The sequence below is a fragment of the Anomaloglossus baeobatrachus genome, chromosome 4 (assembly GCF_048569485.1).
Source record: "Anomaloglossus baeobatrachus isolate aAnoBae1 chromosome 4, aAnoBae1.hap1, whole genome shotgun sequence".
Lineage (NCBI taxonomy): Eukaryota > Metazoa > Chordata > Amphibia > Anura > Aromobatidae > Anomaloglossus > Anomaloglossus baeobatrachus.
In genome coordinates, this window is record NC_134356.1 from 335,961,259 (window position 1) to 335,983,371 (window position 22,113).

The 22,113-nt window shown below is 44.8% G+C and overlaps 1 protein-coding gene across 1 annotated transcript in view; it reads left to right on the forward strand.

Moving 5' to 3' along the window:
- CPED1 (cadherin like and PC-esterase domain containing 1) overlaps positions 1 to 22,113 on the forward strand; it is a 519,469-nt gene that overhangs the window by 236,263 nt on the left and 261,093 nt on the right. Inside the window, exons 12-13 of the mRNA XM_075345048.1 lie at positions 8,921 to 8,988; positions 13,240 to 13,269. Of these exons, the coding sequence (XP_075201163.1) occupies positions 8,921 to 8,988; positions 13,240 to 13,269 (98 nt within the window). The remainder of the gene's footprint in view (positions 1 to 8,920; positions 8,989 to 13,239; positions 13,270 to 22,113) is intronic.

Genomic DNA, 22,113 nt, shown 5'->3' on the forward strand with positions numbered 1-22,113 from the left:
ACGCCTAGGCCTATTTAAGTTCTGAAGCTCACCAGTGTGCTCTTTTTTTTTCCAGGATATGTCAAACTGTTGATTTGGTCACTCATAACATTTCTGATATCCTTCTAATGGATCTCTTCTTTTTTCAGCCTAACAATAGTCTGTTTATCTTCCATTGAGAGCTCCTTTGACCTCATGTTGTGGGTTCACAGCAACAACTTCCAAATGCGATTGTCACACCTGGAATTAGCTCCAAGCTTTTTACCTGCTTAATTGATAAAGGATTAATGAGAGAAAAGCCCATGTAGCCCATTAAAGACCTTTTGAGATTAGTGTCTTGGTCACTTGAAAAAGAGTCAGGTAGGCTGGGATCACACGTAGCGACACACCAACAATCCCACCAGTGATCCGGCCTGGCAGGGATCGTTGGTGCGTCGCTACATGGTCATTGGTGAGCTGTCAATCAGGCAGATCTCACCAGCGATCAGTCACCAGCGACTTGTGTAACGATGCTGCGCTTGGTAACCAGGGTAAATATAGGGTAACTAAGCAAAGCGCTTTGCTTGGTTACCCGATATTTATCCTGGTTACCAGCAGACACCGCTTACAGGCTCCCAGCGCTAGCTCCCTGTATATGTAACTAGGGTACACATCGGGTTACTAAGCAAAGTGCTTTGTTTAGTTACCCGATATTTACCCTGTTTACCAGCGTATGCTGCTTACACAGAGTCAGTGTTCGTTGGTCTCCCACAGTCAAACACGCCGATGCATGTTGCACAGCGGGAGACCAACGAGCAAAAAATGAACCAGAACAGTGTGTAATGATCAGCGATTTCACAGCAGGGGCCAGGTCGCTGCTTAGTGTCACACACAGCGAGATCACTGATGAGGTCACTGGTACGTCACAAAACCTGTGACTCAGCAACGATCTCGCTAGCGATCTCGCTATGTGAGTACCCCTTAGATATTAAAGAGCTGTAATTCTTAAACTTTTACTCCAGTGAGGAAGTGTATACCCTCAAATTAAAGCTGAGAGACTGCAGTTTGAGGCCATATTGATTATATAGTTGTATCTTGAATGTGTTTTTGTACACAAATAAAATGGCAAAACTTGTGTCACTGCCCAAATATTTTTGGACCTAACTGTATAAAGATTACTCACAAAAAGTTAGGAACATTTGGATTTTGGGTGAAATTTATGTAAAACATAAAACGTTCACACTACAGCTATAATTTTTCATGAAAGAAGAGCAATTAAATAAAAGCATGCAATGGTGATTTTTTAATCTCAAACAATTTATTGAATCAAAAACAAACACCAGAGGTGGGTACACCCTCCCAAAAAATGTCAATGCCTCAAAAATTTGTCGTGTAGCCTAGAACATTAATTACAGCTTGACAATGATGCCTTCTGATGTTCATCTGTGGAGTTATTGTCTGCTGAGGCACGTCATCCCACTTTTTTTGAAGGGCAGCCAGCAGGTCATTGAAGTTCTGGAGTACAGAGTTACGAGCCTCTACATGATGACTCAGCTGATGCTATAAGTTTTCAGGTCTGGAAAAAAAGCAGGCCACTCCATTTGATGTACCCCAGTCTCCAGGAGCTATTCCCTAATGATGTGATCTCGATGAACTGGATCATTGTCATTCATGAAGATGAAATTAGGACTGCATTGTTCATGCAAAGGCACAATGACTGGATTAATAATATTATCCAAGTAGTAGGGGTTTGTCACTGTACCATTCACAAAAAAATGTAGCACAGTTCTGTATTGACTAGATACACCTGTCTACACAATAACGCCACCACCACCACTACCACCGAAGACTCGTCTGGTGACAATAGTGGCTGATGCATAGCGCCCTCCTTGACTTCTCCAATATCGTTGGTGGCTATCATTTTTGCTCAGTGTTAACAATACTGAGAGCCACCAGCCCCTCATCCAATGTAGATGACTCCTGTATCTAGTAGTGTGGTCAGGTACCTTTGCAGGTCATCTAGCACGCAGACCACGCTGATGTAAATGGTTTTCGAATGGTCTTGTTTGATACTAGGGTGTTCGCATCTCCCTTAAATGTGCTTGGAGTTTTGTGGTATTCATCATATAGTTCCAAAGGACATTGTTCACCATGATGCAGTCGTCAGTGTGGGATGTGGCCAAAGGATGTTCACTTCTATTCTTTTCTGTGATTCTTCCAGTTTCTCTGTATCTCTGTTGCAAACTGCTGATGACACTCTGTGACACTCTATGCTCAGTAGCTACTTCTGTCTGAGAATATCCTGCTTGAAACTTCGCAATGGCAGAGTAGTGTTGATCAATTGTTATGTGTCATCTTGGTCTTATGATATCAACATGTGAACCCCGAAAATTATTGAATGATTCATGGATCAAACACCTGTTGTGAATGTTGCCATTAAAGAACAGCAAGTTGTGCAAAAAGTACTAAAACATTGAACAGTTGGACATGTGTATTCAAAAGTTTAGAGAAGATCATATAAAGTTCACCTGAAAAGGTTACAGTGCATTTTAGGATCGTCTTGATATTTCACTCGAAAACCAAATATCCCTAACTTTTTATGAGTAGTGTATATGTATGTAGTATTTTTTTCTAAGCCACATACAAATAACTTTATTCACTTTGGGTTTTAGAACTCAATATTTTTCATTGTGGTCGACAATGTAGCTTGATATCGCTGGTTAGAGTACTTTTCAAATCAGTCATTAGCTTGTTGGCAGAGTAAGTGATATAGTATACTCCTATTTTCTGCCATTAAAAAAGATCTTTCCAAATTTAACAAAGACTGAAAATTTTATAAGATATCAGATTGAATATTGGTACAGTTGGCTTGGTTCTTAACAAAAATGATGAGACGATATTCTCTATAAAATCTTTTATGTTCTGAATTTGTGCCTAGCTCTGTAAAAGAGACTGGTTTAATAAAATCATGAAACTCCATTTTTGTTGGTTAGCTGTTTTATATATTCCATTTGTTACCTTAATGTAGTAGTGTTTGCTATTACAGTAATAAGCTACTGTTAAAGCATGCTTCCAGCTAAAATTTATGAATTCCCATTGGGTCCTCTAAAAAAGGTTTCACAGTGCTGCAAGGTTTATATATTGATGTATAACCTGATTTGTCTTCCAACCTTCATGGTTTTGCAACTTTCAACTGATTTGCCATGTTTTCTAAAAATATATGTTTTAGGCTTCTTTATATACTGTGTGTGTATATATATATATATTACTGGCACCCTTGAAATTTTTCCATAACATGCAGTATTTCTCCTAGAAAATTATTGCAATTACACATTTTGTCATACACATATTTATTTCCTTTCTCTGTATTGGAAGAACACAAGAAAGGTGGGGAAAAAAACCCAAATTGGGCATAATTTAACACAAAAACCCATTTATGGGCCGGACAAAATTGTTACCATCTTCCCAAAATTATTGGTAAACAACTTCAAGCATGTGATGCTCATTCAAACTCACCTGGGGCAAACAACAGTTGTGGACAATATGGAAATCACACCTGAAACTATAAAAAGGGGAGAAGTTGATATCTTTGCATTGTGTGTAAGTATGTACCATATTAAGCATGGAGAACAGAAAGAGAAGAAAAGAGCTGTCTGAGGACTTGAGAACCAAAATTGTTGAAAATATCAACTATTTCAAGGTTACAAGTCCATCTCCAGAGAACTTGATGTTCCTTTGTCCACGGTGTGCAACATAATCAAGATGTTTACAACCCATGACACTGTAGCTAGTCACCCTGAATGTAGACAGGATAGAAAAGTTAAAGAAATGTTGCAACTCAGTATAATCAAGATGGTGAATAAGCAGTCACAATCAAGTTACAAATAAATTCAAGCTGTCCTGCAAGCTCAGGATGCATCACTGTCAGCAAAAACACTCCATTGACATTTGAATGGAATTAAATGCAAGGCAAGAAACTCAAGAGGACCCCACTGTTGACACAGAGACACAAAACAGCTAGACTGCAGTTTGCTAAAATATATGTGAGTAAGGCAAAATTCTTTTGGGAAAGTGTCTTGTGCACAGATGAGACCAAGATAGAGCTTTTTGGTAAAGCACATCATTTTAATGTTTACTGAAAACGGAATGAGGCCTACAAAGAAAATAACAGAGTACATACAGTAAAATATGGTGGAGGTTCAAAGATGTTTTTTGGTTGCTTTGCTTCCTCTGGTACTGTGTGCCTTGACTGTGTGCAAATCATGAAATCTGAAGATTACCAAAGGATTTTGGGTTGCAATGTAGTGCCCAGTGTCAGAAAGCTGAGCTTGTGTACTAAGTCATGCTGGAGAGTTCTGAAGTGGCCAGCAATAAGTTTGGATCTAAATCCCATTGATTACCTGTGGTGAGATCTTAAAATTGATGTTAGGAGAATGCACCCTTCAAATATGAGAGACCTGGAGCAGTTTTCAAAAGATGAGTGGACACAAATTCCAGTTGAGAGGTGTAAGAATCTTGTTGATGGTTATAGGAAGTAATTAATTGCATTTTTCTTAGATACATAGCCATGAGGGCACCACTTAGTAAAAAGGGGATCTCCAATAGTACGAAAAAAACTATGTGCAGCATGCAAACAAGAAAAGGAAGTGCTACAGTCATATGAAAAAGTTTGGGCACCCCTATTAATGTTAACCTTTTTTCTTTATAACAAATTGGGTTTTTGCAACAGCTATTTCAGTTTCATATATCTAATAACTGATGAACTCAGTAATATTTCTGGATTGAAATGAGGTTTATTGTACTAACAGAAAATGTGCAATCCGCATTTAAACAAAATTTGACCGGTGCAAAAGTATGGGCACCCTTGTCAATTTCTTGATTTGAACATTACTTTTTACTGACTTACTAAAGCACTAAAGAAATATTACTCAGTCCATCAGTTATTAGATATATGAAACTGAAATAGCTGTTGCAAAAACCCAATTTGTTATAAAGAAAAAAGGTTAACATTAATAGGGGTGCCCAAACTTTTTCATTTGACTGTATAAATTGGGATGACCACAAATATGCCAATATTAAAATCTTTAGTACGTAGCACTCAGGATTCACAAAAAAAAACAAAACACAAAAACATATAAAACAATTAAAAAATCCTCTTGTTTGAAACAACTTCTTTTTATCCTAATGAATTGTCCTTTTGGGATGCTATTGTAGACATGGAGGACATATAGGGGGTGAAAGCTATCATAGTGTAGTAAGCGATTTGTAGCTGTTGACTTATGGTACAAAGTCGTAGTGATGGCTAAGTCTCCAGAGTGAGCTTCAGATCGAGAAATTCCACTAGTGATTCAGACTTCTTGGATGTCAACAACATCTTCCAGGGATTATTGTTAAGGGTCCTGATGAAAGTGTCAAACTCTCAAATGATCCTGTCCAGAATAGAAGACTATCACCTATAAATCTGAACCACCCCATGTCATGATGTTGAAAGGATTCCAGAATGCGTACTTGAGTGTCCTCACAAAAAAAGGTTAGAGTAAGAAGGTGCACATTTTGACCATTAGTGGTCCCAGATGCTTGCCTGTAAAATGTTCAGTTGAATACAAAGAAAAAAAATCAAAAAAACTCACCACAGAAAAAGCCACCAGCCAACTCAGGTTAAAATGGCAAATGCACTTGCAGGAATACAAAGTAACTATATTATCCAATACTATATGTAAGATACCAAGTAAGAAGCAAACAATGATTCGAGTTTCCTATCCTTTGACAACTAATAGTTTTAAAAAATAAGAAAATAGCTCAATGCCAATGTCACGTGGAATGATAGTGTATACGATTCCACGTCCAGTATTAACAACAAAGCTTGTTGAGGTATAGTCAAGGCTTTCAACTAGTGGATTAAATGAATGGAGTCCCTAACATATGAAGCCAAGGATTGAGCAAAGGCTTTTGAAAAAAAATCTAGATAAATACAAGGTCTTTCAAAAAGTCCATTGATGCCCTCAACAATTGGCCTACCTGAGAGTTCTAGAAGATGCTCCGCTCACTTGATATTCTGATTTGCATTGTTTATCTTCTACCATGAAGGGTTTTTGAGAGAGTTCTGTTACACTAATGTGCGTATTTTTAATGGTTTTGAAATGTTCTTGTGCTATTTTCTGTGAATTCTGAGTGCTACTTAATAAAGATTTTCATATTGGCATATTTGTGGTTATCCCAGTTTATAGCACTTCCTTTTCTTAATTGCAGTGATTTATTGCAAAGGGTGTACAACCAAATATTGAGTTGAGGGTGCCAACAATTGTGTTGAGACCATTTTTGAAGTTTTGTATGAAATTATGTCCAATTTACCCTTTTTCTCTCTTTTTTTTCTTGTGTAGTTCCCATACACACAAAGGAAATAAATGTGTATAGGAAAACATGTGTAATTGCAATAATATTCTGGGAGAAATACTTCATTTTGTAAAACAATTTCAAGGCGGCCAACACTTTTGGCCATGGCTGTATAATTGTTATACTTTGGTTTTGCAAATTTTTTTATTATTCATTCCATGTATGTCGCAAATTCTGCAACAAGTCTGCAGTATGTGAATATATTCTTAGATTACCAATGAAAGTTGTGGTGCCAATGCCATGCTTGTACAACTGTATAGACACTTAGTACCTGATTTAATAAGACAGGTGTTGTTCACGCTAGTCTTAGGCGGGCTTTGCACAAAACGGTGGGGTCAAATTGAAAGTGACGCACATCCGGCATCGCTTGCGACATCGCAGTGTGTAAAGCCTAGATGATACGATTAACGAGCGCAAAAGCGTCGTAATCGTATCATCGGTGCAGCATCGGCGTAATCCATAATTACGCTGACGTGATGGTCCGATGTTGTTCCTGGCTCCTGCGGGAGCACACATCGCTGTGTGTGAAGCCGAAGGAGCGAGGAACATCTCCTACCGGCGTCACCGCGGCTTCCGTAGAATATGCGGAAGGAAGGAGGTGGGCGGGATGTTTACATCCTGCTCATCTCTGCCCCTCAGCTCCTATTGGCCGCCTGCCGTGTGACGTTGCAGTGACACTGCATGACCTGTCCCCTTAATAAGGAGGCGGGTCGCCGGCCAGAGCGACGGTCGCAGGGCAGGTGAGTGCATGTGAAGCCGGCGTAGCGATAATTTTCGCTACGCCAGATTTCACAAGATATTGTACCTGCGACGGGGGCGGGGAATATCGCGTGCGACATCGCAGCATCGGCTTGCGATGTCGCAATGTGCAAAGCCCGCCTTAGGCTAAGACCCCCCTTTGCGTTCTCCTACGTGCAGTTCTAAACGCACGTTTTGGGCTTTAATTGATTTGACCAAAGTTGCCTTTTTCAGAAATTTAGCGCAGAAAATGCATGCGTATTTACCGCGTTTTAGATGTGTTTTCAGCGCTTTTTACATGCTTTTTCACCTGCGTTTTGACAGATGTGTTTTGAACATCAAGACACTGCTAAATAAAGTTTAAACAGTCAAACAGAATGAAAAAAGAGAAAAAAAAGGAACACATATAGAATTTTAGAAATAATTTAGAAAATAGAAATATTGAATAAAATTATAGCGGTAATATACTATTTATTGGAAAAATAGCAAGAAAATATTATTTTTCTTTAATTTAATTGTCGGACTATGTGTGTGTGTAAAGGGACATATTAAATCATTATTTTAATGTCCAAAAAGCATACGTTTTGGTAGTCCAAAACGCATGTTTTCTGCACATAAAAAGCAGGTAAAACGCAGGAATTTGAAGGAATCTTGGTTTTTGCCATTTCTCATTGACTGCGATGTTAGCAAAAGCACCCAAAATGGCAAAAACAATTGACATGCTTCTTTGAACGCATGGTTTTTGCCACAAAATATGCAAAGTAAACGCAGCGTTTTAAAACGCAAAGTGCGGTCTAGAAATTCCCATTTTCCATAGACTTTGCTGTAAAATCAAAGCGCATGCCTTTTGGCATGAAAAAGGTGCTTCTCAAAACGGACCTAAAAAGCACCTGAAACGCAGGTGGAAACGCAAAGTGGGGTCTTAGCCTAAGGGTGGCTTTACATGCTGCGATATCCGGCTCGATATCGCTAGCATGCGACCCACCCCCCATCGTTTGTGCGAAACGGGCATATCACTGCCCATCGCGCACAAAATCTGGCACCCCCGTCACACATACTTACCTGCATAGCGACGTCGCTGTGACCGGCGTACCGCCTCTTTTCTAAGGGGGCGGTCCGTTTGGCGTCACAGCAATGTCACTAAGCGGCCGCCCAATGAAAGCGGAGGGGCGGAGATGAGTGGGACGTAACATCCCGCCCACCTCCTTCCTCCCGCATTGTGGCCGGAGGCAGGTAAGGAGATGATCCTCGTTCCTGCGGCGTCACATGTAGCGATGTGCACTGCCGCAGGAACGAGGAACAACTTCGCCCCTGCGACAGCAGCGATAACTGGCAGCGGTCCCCCATGTCAACGAGGAGCGATTTTGGACGTTTTTGCAACGATCCAAAATCGCTCTCAGGAGTCACATGCTACGACATCGCTACAGCGGCCGGATGTGCGTCACAAAATCCGTGACCCCAACGAGATTGCTGTAGCGAAATCGTTACGTGTAAAGCCCGCTTAAGGCAAAATGTATGCCACCAAAGTGGCATTAATTGTTATGTGTTATATGGGAGACCTTAACCATAACCCGTACCACCCATTCTTCTGTCTATTTTGGCAAAGCTGGCAGCCACTGTTCTAAAAATACCAAAAGTTGCTATATTTTTTGCACAAAACATTTGAGGTTTTGTGAAAAACAAAAATGCAAAAATTTATTAAAATTAAATGCAAAACATTTTAAGGTGTTTTACTACAACAAACTTTATATCGACCTCAGTGGAGTATTGTCGTTTTACCCTTTGAAGCCCACTTCTGTTGTGTTTCCTAACTATGGAATTTTATTTGCAGGCAAAAATTTAAAGACAAAGGAGAAAATGAATTGTCTTTTGCTTCAAGACAAATTGAAAGGATATCAGGTTTGCGTACATTCCCCTATAATGTAAAAATATGTGTGCAGGCAGTGATAATAGTAACATGGAAAGCCACATTGTTACTGTGCTGCAAGGAAACAAAGCTTGTGTTTCGGCTTTTCTGCTAGTTCAGTTGTGGTTGTTAATGATAAAAATTAGTGATTGAAAATTGGATCCACATTTGTGGGAAAATAAAAAAATATGTAAACAAATACAAATCATTTTTTCACATTTTCTCATGTAAAATCATGGTACAGAAATGTCTGCCTAAATTGCTCTTTACCTCTTTCTTTTGTTTTAGCAAGTAATGAGGTCCGGTGTGCGTGCTGTAGTGTTACAGCATTCCCATCACATGTACACAAGTTCTATACATCCAGATGTGTAAATGAATGCAGATTTTCTCCATACAATCCATTCAGTTTCTGATGTGTTGCTTTAAACGCAACGAAAATCAAACCAGTGTCATAGAAACTAGTCCTTGGGTATCATTCATTCGTAATGATTTCCAGAGCTGTATTCTAACTGAACTGGTGTGAACTTTGTGCTTTACAGACGCATTTACTGATAAAATGTTGGAGAGCATCAATTTTACTTTCTTAGCTGAGTCTCTAAATTGATGTGACTGTTGGAGTGTAAGAACTATGGTAGGATCATCATTACGGCATGACAGAATTTTACTAAAGCGCTGTAGCATGTGTATAGAAATATCAACACATATGCACTGCAAAATGAATAGATACAATTGATCCGTAAGTGCTTTGTTAGGCTCATAATCTCAGATTCTGATGTTTTCCTCCCTTGTTTTTGGCATATTTTTTGTATGCTGTCCCACTTTACCTTTTATATTGGAGTTCTTTTTTTCTGAGTTTTCCTGAATATTACCTGGATGGTCTATCCTTCTGGTAGGCATCAATGTAGGATCAGTAGGGGGTTTTACCCCTATAGTCACTGATACTCATATTGATATAGCTGCACAGGGGCCTAGAGGGGAGAGGGGCCCCCTCACAACCAGAATCTGACTAGCCTGGCTAGACCGCGTGGGCTCCGGGTCCTCGGCGGGCCCCCTGTGCTTGATATAGAGGGGGTCTGTCACTGATAACGGGCCTATGGGCCATCACATGTCACTGCTATGCACCGAACACTGACGTCAGCATGCAGCACATAGCAGTGACATTTAATGGCCACTGGCCTATCAAAGGTCGTGTATGATTGCGAGTGGCCTCTGATAAGCCGGCGGCCATTAAACATGACTGCTATGTTCTGGAACTGCTATCAGCGCACGGTGCAAAGCAGTTCCTTACCGCATCACGCTGTGCCCCAGAGGCTGCAATGACTCGGCATCCAACTGGAGAGACTGAGTGCACACTGAGGGACAGTGTGAGAGAGAGAGCATTGTGGGGTGAGTGGACCACATGAAAAATGGGGGTCACAGTATGGAGAAGTGGGAGTATAGGGGGGATTGTATGAGAAGTGGGAGCATTGGGGGATTGTATGGAGAAGTGGGAGCATGGAAGGATTGTAGGAAAAGTGGGAGCATGGAGGGAATTGTATGGAGAGTGGAAGCATAGAGGGGATTGTATGGATAAGTGGAAGTATAGAGGGATAGGTATAGATAAGTGGGAGCTTGGGGGGCAGTATGGATAAGTGAGAGCATAAGGGAATCAGTATGGATAACTGGGACCATAGGGGGGCAGTATGGATAAGTGGGAGCATAGGGGAGATTATATGGATAAGTGGGAGCATGGGGGGATCATTATGGATCTGTGGGAGCATAAGTGGATCAGTATGGATAAGTGGGAGCATAGGGGGCAGTATGGATAAGTGGAGCATAGGGGATCGGTATGGATAAGTGGGAGCATAGGGGGATCAATATGGATAAGTGGGAGCATAGAGGGATCAGTTTGGATAAGTGGGAGCATAGGGGGATCAGTATGGAAAAGTGGGAGCATAAGGGTATCATTATGGATAATGGGAGCATAGGGGGATCAGTATGGATAAGTGAGAGCATGGGGGGATTGTATGGATAAGTGGAGCATAGGGGGATAGTATGGAGTAGTAAGGGAACTATATGTTGAAGTGGGAGCATGGGTGGACAGTCTGGAGAGGTAGATCTGTTTTCTGGAAACAACCTTACCATTGTTAAAGAAGCCTCCCATGAAATTTTGTATTCACTAAATGTGTGTATGCGCATGTAATGTAGTGTGATATTGTACTCACCTACCGCTGCTATCTCTCTGGTGTCCAGCACCAGCCTCCTCTTCTCAGTGATGTTACTGTGATACAGACTCTGGGACAAGCTGCTCTGTGTGTCCCAGAGGTGACTTTTTCCTCGGGGAGGAGGGGGGCCCATACACAATTCTTGCACAGGGGGCCTTTGCTCTCAGTGTCTGCCCCTGCTACTTCTGAATATTAGGGTGCGTTCCCATGATCAGTGTTTGCAGCGTTTTAGATGTAGAGTGTTTTTGCTGTATCCAAAACGCTGTGTTGTACAATAACTCCCATGCCCAATGTGCATGAACCACCGGCAGCGAAAACTAACCTGTGGTGCGGCTTTCTGACCCGCAAGCATGTCAATTCTTTACTGCGGAGTTTCAAGCATTTTCCGTAGGAAGAACACAGTGAGGGGACCGCAGCGCACTGAACCCGGATCGGGCACGAGCAGCTGCGGTCTCCTGCATTCTCCTGCAGAGGCGACTCGTGGTCCCGCAGGTCAGGACCTGCCTTGTCCAGAATGCAGCGGGTCATGTTCGTGGGCACGTACCCTTAGTTTCAGTTACTGAGGAAATTCAGCCTCCACACATTATGTAGGTGTAGCGCCCCTGAGCCACTCAGGACACTACTAGGTACTGCATCCCCACAAGGATGCAGGACCTACCCTCTGGGACTTGGAACACCAGTGCCAGTAACACCAACCCACACCTAAATTCCCAGTTGCCACTCACACCAGGCTCAAAGGGTTAGTCAGATAAGGGGAGGGCCACCCAGTGGGCAGAGCCAGCTCAGGGACTAGACCACCTGGTGGGAGGGGGCAAGAGAGTCTGTGAGAATGTAGTGAGGAGAGCAGATGTGCCTCTAGCTGGGTCTATGTAATGGAGTCAGGTTGCCAGCATAGGGGCACCTAAGGACCTCTGAGCCGGAGTCAAGACCCCAGGGACGGTTTGAGGGAGCAGCACTGGAACCTGGGCACAGACGGAGCACAGGGCCCTAGGTCAGGTGACAGTTTCATATGGCCTGGCAAATCCTGCACAGTGAGGGTCATCCATGGACCTCACAAACCTACAGATCCTGGGGCATCAGCAGTAAAGCAAGGATCGGGGTTCGAACACATACCTCCCCACAGGGTCCAAACTGCCAGCCGAATGGACAGACTGCTGTATCACAGTTGGGGGACAACCAAAGTTTCAAGCGGGGTCTCAACTACACTGAGAGTGCTGGGGACAGATCAATCGAGTCATTAAACTGGCACTGGAAATACAAGGACCTGAACCAGCCATCCACAGGTTAAAGTGAGTAGAGACTGTTCATTACAACCCCGGTGTGGTCTCCTTCATTATAAGGTGAAAAGCTCCCATCTCACTAATCCCCTGGTCGAGCCCTGCCTGCGGAGGGCCTACCACCATAGCTGGCATCACCATCAGCCCAGTGGTAATTCAACTAAGCAGCGGCGGTTCCATCCTATTAACCGCACCCTGCAAATACTCCCTCTATAAAAAGCACCCAGGGCACGGGAGCGGGCAACGGCCACCACAGTAACATCCCCAATTGTATATACTGCCCGGGACCGTGTACCCCATTTATTCCCTAGGCGACATATAGGCGCTGTGTATTCATAGATGATTATGTACTCTTCCTTATTCATACTTTACATCTCTGATGGCCAGCTCTCCTCTCCCTTTGTGCTTGGTTATACGTGGTCCTTAGTTATTTGGGGGTGACAAAATAAGTGTACTGAATATAAGAGGATCAATTAACAGCTGCTGCTATACAAATTTTGTCCATCACTTTTAAAAACTAATTTAGGCATTAAAAAAGTAGAAATCCATAACAATTCAGATAACTGCATCCTTAAGTGTACGTTAAATATATAAAGTAAGATTTATCACAAACAGTTCCTCAAGGATAATGTAGACTAGATATTATATATGCATAAATAGCACATTACTCGAACTGTTTTAACAATGTATACATTATATTATATTATGGTGTTTTAACCTTTTTAATATTCTAGACTTATTAATGTCCATTTTACTTTCGCAGAAACAAGAAAGTGGATAAACTGCAGTAATGGTAAGCTTAGTGTAATTTTTCAACTTATTGTCTATGGGAAATAAAATTAAATAAAATTAAATCAAATTAAATCAAATGAATGGGAGTGATTAGCAATTTTAAGTACAGACCATAGACAAAGGTAGTGTTGAGTTCTTTTTTAATCTTTTTAGTACAGATAAGGCTAGATTCACACTTAAAGGGAACCTGTCAGGTCCAATATGCTCCCAGAACCATGAGCAGTTCTGGGTGTATATTGCTAATCCCTGCCTAACCATTCCTGTATACACTAGCATAGATAAAGAGATCTTTAGAAAAAGTATTTCTAAAGATCTTTTATATTATGCCAATGAGCGCGGGTACTAGTCCCAAGGGCGTTATATCCCTCGACTAGTCCGTCCTCTAAAGGCTGCTTTACATGCAGCGAATATCACTAGCAATATCGCTAGCGATAGCACCCGTCCCTGTCGTTTGTGCATCACGGGCAAATCACTGCCCGTGGCGAACAATATCGCCGGTACGTGTCACACCAACTTACCTTCCTAACGACGTCGCTGTGGTCGCCGAACAAACTCTTTTTTTAAGCTGGCGGTTCGTGCGGCGTCAGTGACATCACACAGCGGGACACCAATAGAAGCGGAAGGGCGGAGAGCAGCCGCATGAACGTCACTCCCACCTTGTTGCCGGAAGACGCAGGAACGCTGTTGTTTGTGATTCCCAGGGTGTCACACGTAGCGATGTGTGCTGCCTCAGGAACGACGAAGAACCTGCGTACCAAACAAGCAACGATTTTTTGAAAATGAACGACGTGTCAACAACCAACGATTTTGGGCACTTTTCGGATTGTTAGCGGTCGCTCGTGTCACACGCAACGACGTCGCTAACGAGGCCAGATGTGCATCACGAATTCCGTGTCCCCAGCAACATCTCGTTAGCGATGTCGTTTCATGTAATGGAAATATAAGAAAAGGAGTGCACCACACTTGGGGAAATAATAACAAAAGGGGTGCTACAAGTACAACACAAGCAAAACTATGTCGCAAAGAGAAAAAGACATTGCACATGTAAGAGCACAACCCAGAATATGGAAATAGGACACCTTTATTGAACAATGTTAAAAACAGTTTAAAAACAAGGCTGCACAGCCAGCGACCAAAATCCCCATGTTATAATAAACATAAAGTGCATAAATACAGCCAATAGTACAGCAGCTGAACCCTCAGTCAAAGAAGTTAGTGCACAGGACAATTATCACAATAGTATATTCCCGTGGAAATGAGGGCAGAGAGCATGCTCACCCAGAGGATTCCCAGTTAGCTCAATACAGGATATATAATCACAACACAGGATATAATCCTGACAATGTATAGTACATACACAATAGCAATAGAAATGAGTTCTGATAGTCGCCAAAGAGGCTGGGAAAAGAGGGAGGTAAATTCAGGACCCTGTCCAGATACTGTTTAAAAGACACATGTCCACACACTCAATCAATCACTCCAAACTCTCCACCATGGCCAAGACAAAAGAGATGTCTAATGACACTAGGGACAAAGTTGCAGACCTGCACAAGGCTGGGATTTTATACAGGACAATAGGCAAACAGCTTGGTGAGGCAACAACTGTTGGTGCAATTATTAGAAAATGGAAGAAACACAATATGAATGTCAATCTTACTCGGTCTGGGGCTCCATGCAAGATCTCACCTGGTGGGGTAAGGATGATTCTGAGAAAAGTCAGGAATCAGCTCAGAACTACATGGTAGGACCTAGTCAAGAAGAGAGTAGGGACCATAGTCTCAAAGACTACCATTAGTATGACACTGTGCCGTCATGGATTGAAATCCTGCAGGGCATGCAAGGTCCCACTGCTTATACCAGAACATGTCCAGGCCCTTTTGATGTTCACCAATGACCATCTGGATAATGCAAAGGAGGCATGGGAGAATGTCATATGGTCAGATGAGACCAAAAATAAAACTTTTTGGTATCAACTCCACTCTTAGGGGCACTTTGCACACTGCGACATCGCAGGTGCGATGTCGGTGGGGTCAAATTGAAAATGACGCACTTCCGGCATCGCATGCGACATCGCAGTGTGTAAAGGCTGGATGATACGATTAACGAGCGCAAAAGCGTCATAATCGTATCATCGGTACAGCGTCGGCGTAATCCATAATTACGCTGACGCAATGGTCCGATGTTGTTCCTCGCTCCTGCGGCAGCACACATCGCTGTGTGTGAAGTCGCAGGAGCGAGGAACGTCTCCTACCGGCCTCACTGCGGCTTCCGTAGGATATGCGGAAGGAAGGAGGTGGGCAGGATGTTTACATCCTGCTCATCTCCGCCCCTCCGCTCTGATTGGCCGCCTGCCGTGTGACGTCGCAGTGACGCCGCACGACCCGCCCCCTTAACAAGGAGGCGGGTCGCCGGCCACAGGGACGTCGCACGGCAGGTGAGTGTGTGTGTGAAGCTGGCGTAGCGATAACTTTCGCTACGCCAGCTATCACCACATATCGCTGCTGCGACGGGGGCGGGCACTATCGCACTCGGCATCGCAGCATCGGCCTGCGATGTCGTAGTGTGCAAAGCCCGCCTAAGTGTTTGGAGGAAGGAGAAGGATGAGAATAACTCCAAGAACATCGTCTCAACCTTCAATAATGAGGATGGAAACATCATTCTTTGGGGGTGTTTTTCTGCAAAGGGGACAGATGGCTGAAATGTATTGAAGAGAGGATGAATGGGGTCATGTATCGTGTGATATTAACTAACAACCTCCTTCCCTCATTAAGAGCATTGAAAATGGGTCATGCCTGTCTTCCAGCATGACAATGACCCCAAACACAGAGCCAGGTCAACTAAGAAGTGGCTCCATAAGAAGCACTTCAAGGTCCTGGAGTGGCCTAGTCAGTTTCCAAACCAGAACCCAATAGAAAACCTTTGGAGAGAGCTGAAGCTCAATGTTGCCCAGTTGCAGCCCTGAAATCTGAAAGAAGATCTGTATGGAGGAGTGGGCTAAGATCCCTGCTGCAGCGTGAGCAAATTTGATCAAGAACTCTAGGAAACATCTGACTTCTGTAATTGCAAGCAAATATTTCTGTGGCAAATATTAAGTTCTTTTCTATTGTATCATATGCTTATTTCATGCAGTAAAATGCAAATTAATTATTTAAAAATGATATAATGTAATTTTCTGGATTTTTTTCATTTCTGTCTGTCACAGTTAAAGGGTACCTACAATAAAAATTACAGACGTCTCCATTCTTTGTAGCTGTGAAAACTTGCAAATTCGGCAGTGTATCAAATACTTATTTTACCCACTGTACATGCAAGGAAATTTTATATTCTTTCCCCATTTGCTGTGGAATATTTTGGCACTGTGTAAAGTGAATCTGTCACTTGGTTAACTGGGTGCATCAGTTGTGACACAATCAGAGTTTTTAGATGTATCAGGAGGCAGAACTCAGAAAGCTAACCCCACCCTTATCAGAGGAAGGGATATGGTTGGTCTAGCAGGCGCATAAGCTGTAGTATGGTCATTGCTAATCTGCTGATAAAACATTCACTGTATGTAAACAACAGCACACAACCTAATAAGAAACACATTACTAAAATGTTGTGCCTCAGCCCTAATCTCCTGCAGACATAACATAGGCATGCTGACAGATTTCCTTTAAGAAAATGTAATACATAAACAAGTTGAGGCATATTTGAAAATATAGAAAAATCATTAACAGAATATTTCTATCTTGTACATTTATGACATATCCACGGTAACTATAATAAATGTATAGTAGTAGTTGTGGGTCCCATCAATGAGATTACTCTGTCAGTTGGAGATTTGGTTGGAATTCACATACAAATAAAAAGCAATTCTGACCACCTATCAACTGACATGAGATTGGGGATAACTTCCAAATTGCTGGGAGTCAAACTGGTGGATGCCCATCAATCCTGGAAACCAAGGATCTAAAGAGCTGTGTGTGAATGGAACACTAGTTCATCGGGTGCACTGCTGCTCTATTCATTCTTATCAGAGTGCTGAAGACCAGCCGAGCACAGCACTCTACTATCTCCAAGCAGCAGTGTGCATGATTGTCCACCACTCCATTCACACCCATCTCATCAGATCCATGGGTCTTGTAATCGTTGGGAGTCCTAGCAGTTGGACCCCCAACAATTGGGAAGTAATGCATAGGGTATTACTTTGAACCCCTTTAAGTTATTACAGTAATGAGCAGTCTATGGCTATCTGTATAATTATAATAGAAAAATATTTCTACTTAGTAGGGCTGGTCAGACCCGGACTGTAAAAGTCTGGATCCGCGCGATTTCAAAGATGCCTGGGTGCCGGACCTGGATTTCGGGTGTTTGATCCAGATTCAGCAATTGAGAAATTAAAAAAATAAATAAATAAAGGAAAAATAAAGAAAACGAGAATTAATCAAGCGCTTCATACTTACCAAGGCTCTGTGTCATGGCGGCCCACATCTTCTAGGTCGCACATTCACTTCTTGTGCCGCGATCGCATACATACAGCTTTTCCTGCCCACCGGTCATCCTGTTGTCTGTAATTGGTTGCAGTGAGACGTGCCCCCAGCCTGTGTAACTGTGTCTGTAACCTGAGTGACGTCAACGCTCATTGCGCAGCTCATTCTTTCTCTGCACTCACAGTGGACAGTCATGCTGCTCTATGGCCGCTCGCTGTGACTTGGATGTAGCAGAGCTGAATCACCATGGGATCTTGTGTGGATTACTTTTCAACCTGCAGGGTTGTTTGGGGGGGTTAATAAAAGGGTGAAAGAGAGTGTGTTTTTGTATTTCATTCTTAATAAAGGATTTTTTCTGTTTTTGTATTTATGGTGTCATAGACGCTGCCATTACTAATCTGGGGTTTAATAGCAGCTGTGGGCAGCTATTAACCCCTCATTACCCTGAATGCCACAGCATCAGGGCAATCGGGAAGAGTTGGTAAAGTGCCAGGCTTGTCGCATCTAATGGATGTGATAATTCTGGGAGGCTGAAGGCTGATATTTTAGGCTGGGTCTCCGCAGCTGGTATGTTACTATGTAAATACTGCAGGTATTTGTCAGGGCCGGGCGGTCGGGCAGACCCAGGAGGTGGATCCACTGGGCCGAACTCTAAGATGGTGGTAGGGAGTCCGGTAGCTGAAGCACTGATGGGCAGCAGAACAGTCCGTGCAAGTGAAGGTAGCGGGGGAGTCCCTGGGACCACGGAGTCACAGATGGCAGTCCGGGTGACGTAGCTCAGGTTCGGAAGCCAAGATGATGTCAGGCGGGGTCCGGAACCTTTGGAGCGAGATGACGGGTCACCGCAGGGATCCGAGATGGTACGGACTGTCAGATGGCAGACGGACAGCGTGCGGGGCTCGGGATTCAGCAGGACTGGATGGCGAGGCGGGATCAGCTCTAGAAGAGAGATACGTAAGTATGGCAGGAAAACACAAGGAGACCTGACTCCTAGCTCAGAAAACACGAAGATCAGGCCCCGCCCCCTTGGACAAGAACCCCCTTTATACCCCGTACCTGTCTAACCTCATTTCCTGTTAATGGGCGCTGGCCCTTTAAGAAAGGGTCAGTGACCGCGCGCGCGCCCTAATGCGCATGCGCGCGGCCCGGGTGCCAGAAGCCAGGGAAGGAGGCTGAGAGGAGGACGCAGGGGAGCCGGCCAGGGCCTGGGAGGCCGTCGGGCGCCGGGATCGGCGGCCAGGGAGCCTAGGAAGGACGGGCACAAGAGACTGGGACGCGGGGAGCGTGGCAGGTGAGCCGGGGAGCGGGACAGGAGACCCGGGAAGGGGAGCCGAGGGCCCGGGGAGCGTGACAGTACCCCCCTCCCCACGCCCCCCTCCCCGCAACCGGGACATGAAGGCACGGATCAGAGGAGAGCCCACGTTCTCCCTGGGTTCCCAGGATCTATCCTCAGGACCATACCCCTCCCAGTCCACCAGGAAGAACTGCCGGCCACGAACAGTCTTCATGGCCACGATATCCCTTACCGCATAGATGTCGTCCTCAGCAATAGGAGGAGGAGCCGGACTGGCAGCAGCGGAGAAGGGACCAAGGAACACCGGCTTGAGTAGAGAGACGTGGAAGGAGTTGGGTATTTTCATCATGGTCGGAAGCCTCAGTTTGTAGGAGACCTCATTGATCTTGCTGAGGACCTTAAACGGCCCGATGTAGCGAGGACCCAGCTTGTAGGAAGGTATCTTCAGTCGGATGTACTGGGAAGCAAGCCAGACCAGGTCACCAGGAGAGAAACACGGAGGATCTAGACGCCTTTTGTCAGCGTGTTTCTTCATCCGCTGGGAAGCGCGCCCAAGGGACGCCTTGACAGAGTCCCAAATGGTAGCGAAGTCACGGGCTACAGTATCAGCAGCAGGGACATCCGAAGAAGGGGATATAGGCAACGGGACGGAAGGCTGCAGTCCGTAAACGACATGGAAGGGAGATTTGGAGGACGACTCACTGACGTGGTGGTTATGGGAGAATTCAGCCCAAGGCAGAAGCGTGGACCAGTCGTCGTGATGGGCGTTGACATAGTGACGTAAGAAGGAGGTCAAGATTTGATTGACCCTTTCCACTTGGCCATTAGACTGAGGATGGTAAGCGGAAGAAAAGTCCAGAGTCACTCCCAGATGCTTGCAGAGCGCCCTCCAGAAGCGGGAGGTGAACTGAGTTCCTCTGTCGGACACGATGTGGGAAGGAAAGCCATGCAAGCGGAAGATATGTTGTATATAGGCTTCCGCGAGTTCCTGAGCAGAGGGCAGTCCGGGCATAGGGACGAAGTGAGCCATTTTGGAGAACCGATCCACCACGACCCATATGACTGTGTGTCCGGATGATACTGGCAAGTCCGTAATAAAGTCCATCGCTATGTGTTGCCATGGAACTGAGGGTATCGGCAGAGGCAGAAGACGGCCATAGGGCAGGTGTTTAGGCGTCTTGTTCCTGGCACAAGAGGGGCAGGCAGAGACAAAGGCGGCAACGTCCGTGCGAAGGGATGGCCACCAGTAATGGCGTACAATCGCACCCCATGTTCTCTTCTGGCCTGCATGGCCGGCTGTTTTCGAGGCATGACCCCAGTGTAACACTTTTTGCCTGTCGGTCTCAGAAACATAGGTCTTCCCGGGTGGTATCTGGGCCAGAGTGACAGGAGCCACCGGAACAATCTTGCTAGGAGAGATGATAGGTTGGGTAGTCTCTTCCTCCTGCTCCAGAGGCATGAGAGACCTAGACAAGGCATCAGCGCGTATATTCTTGTCTGCGGGTCGGAAGTGAAGCTGGAAGTCAAACCTGGCAAAGAATAAGGACCACCTGGCTTGTCGTGGGTTCAGTCGCTGAGCGGACCGCAGGTATTCCAGGTTCTTGTGGTCCGTGTAGATAATCACAGGGTACACTGCTCCTTCCAGGAGGTAGCGCCACTCCTCCAGAGCCAGTTTGACCGCCAATAGTTCTCGGTCACCGATGGTGTAATTACGTTCAGGTGCTGAGAAGCTTTTAGAGAAGAAACCGCAAGTCACCATCTTCCCGGAGGAGGATTTTTGCATGAGCACTGCTCCGGCTCCTGAGGAGGAGGCATCCACCTCTAAGGTGAACTGGCGGTTTAACTCCGGTCGGTGGAGTACAGGAGAGGAGGCGAATGCTCGCTTCAGGGAGCAAAACGCGGCGTCGGCCGCAGGTGACCAGTCCTTTGGATTAGCCTCCTTTTTGGTCAGAGCGGAGAGAGGAGCAGTCAGGGCGGAGAAGTGAGGGATAAACTGGCGGTAGTAGTTGGCAAATCCCAGGAACCGTTGGATTGCCTTCAGTCCAGAAGGGGGAGGCCAGTGGAGGATGGAGGAGACCTTCTTTGGATCCATCTGCAGCCCAGTACCCGAGATGATGTATCCCAGGAAAGGAAGAGAAGACTGCTCAAAGACGCACTTTTCATATTTGGCGTAGAGACGATTCTCTCTCAGTCTTTGTAGAACCAGCTTTACGTTCTCTCTGTGGGTCTGGAGGTCCGGAGAGAAGACAAGGATGTCATCTAGATAAACTACTACACATACGTAGAGGAGGTCCCGGAAAATGTCGTTCACCAGTTCTTGGAATACGGCAGGAGCGTTACACAGACCGAAGGGCATCACGCAGTATTCATAGTGCCCATCGCGAGTATTAAACGCGGTCTTCCATTCGTCTCCAGAGCGGATACGAACTAGGTTGTAGGCACCCCGAAGATCCAGTTTGGTGAACACACGGGCTCCTCTGAGCCGATCGAATAATTCGGGGATGAGCGGTAGGGGGTACTTGTTTTTTATGGTAATCTGATTCAAGCCCCGGTAGTCAATGCATGGGCGTAGGTCACCCTCTTTCTTCTTAACGAAGAAGAAGCCTGCTCCCGCAGGAGAGGAGGATCTCCGGATGAATCCCTTTGCCAGGCTTTCCGTGATGTAGGTGGACATGGCCCTGGTTTCGGCTGGAGACAACGGATATATCCGTCCTCGAGGTGGTGTTGTTCCTGGGAGCAGGTCGATGGCGCAATCGTAGGGACGGTGTGGCGGAAGTACCTCAGACTCCTTCTTGTCAAAAACGTCCGCGAAGGACCAATAGGCCGAGGGCAGACCCGGTAGGTACTCAGGAACCGGAGGTCGTTGGACTGGTTGTATAGACTTTAAACATCTTTCATGACAGGCAGAGCCCCAACGGGTGATTTCGCCAGTACCCCAGCTGACTGATGGTTCGTGTGTTCGCAACCAAGGAAGTCCCAGCAGGATTTGATGGGACATGTGTGGAAGGACGTAGAGAGAGATGTTCTCGGTGTGCAGAGCACCGATACGCAGTTCCACCGGCTTGGTGATCCAGGAGATGGT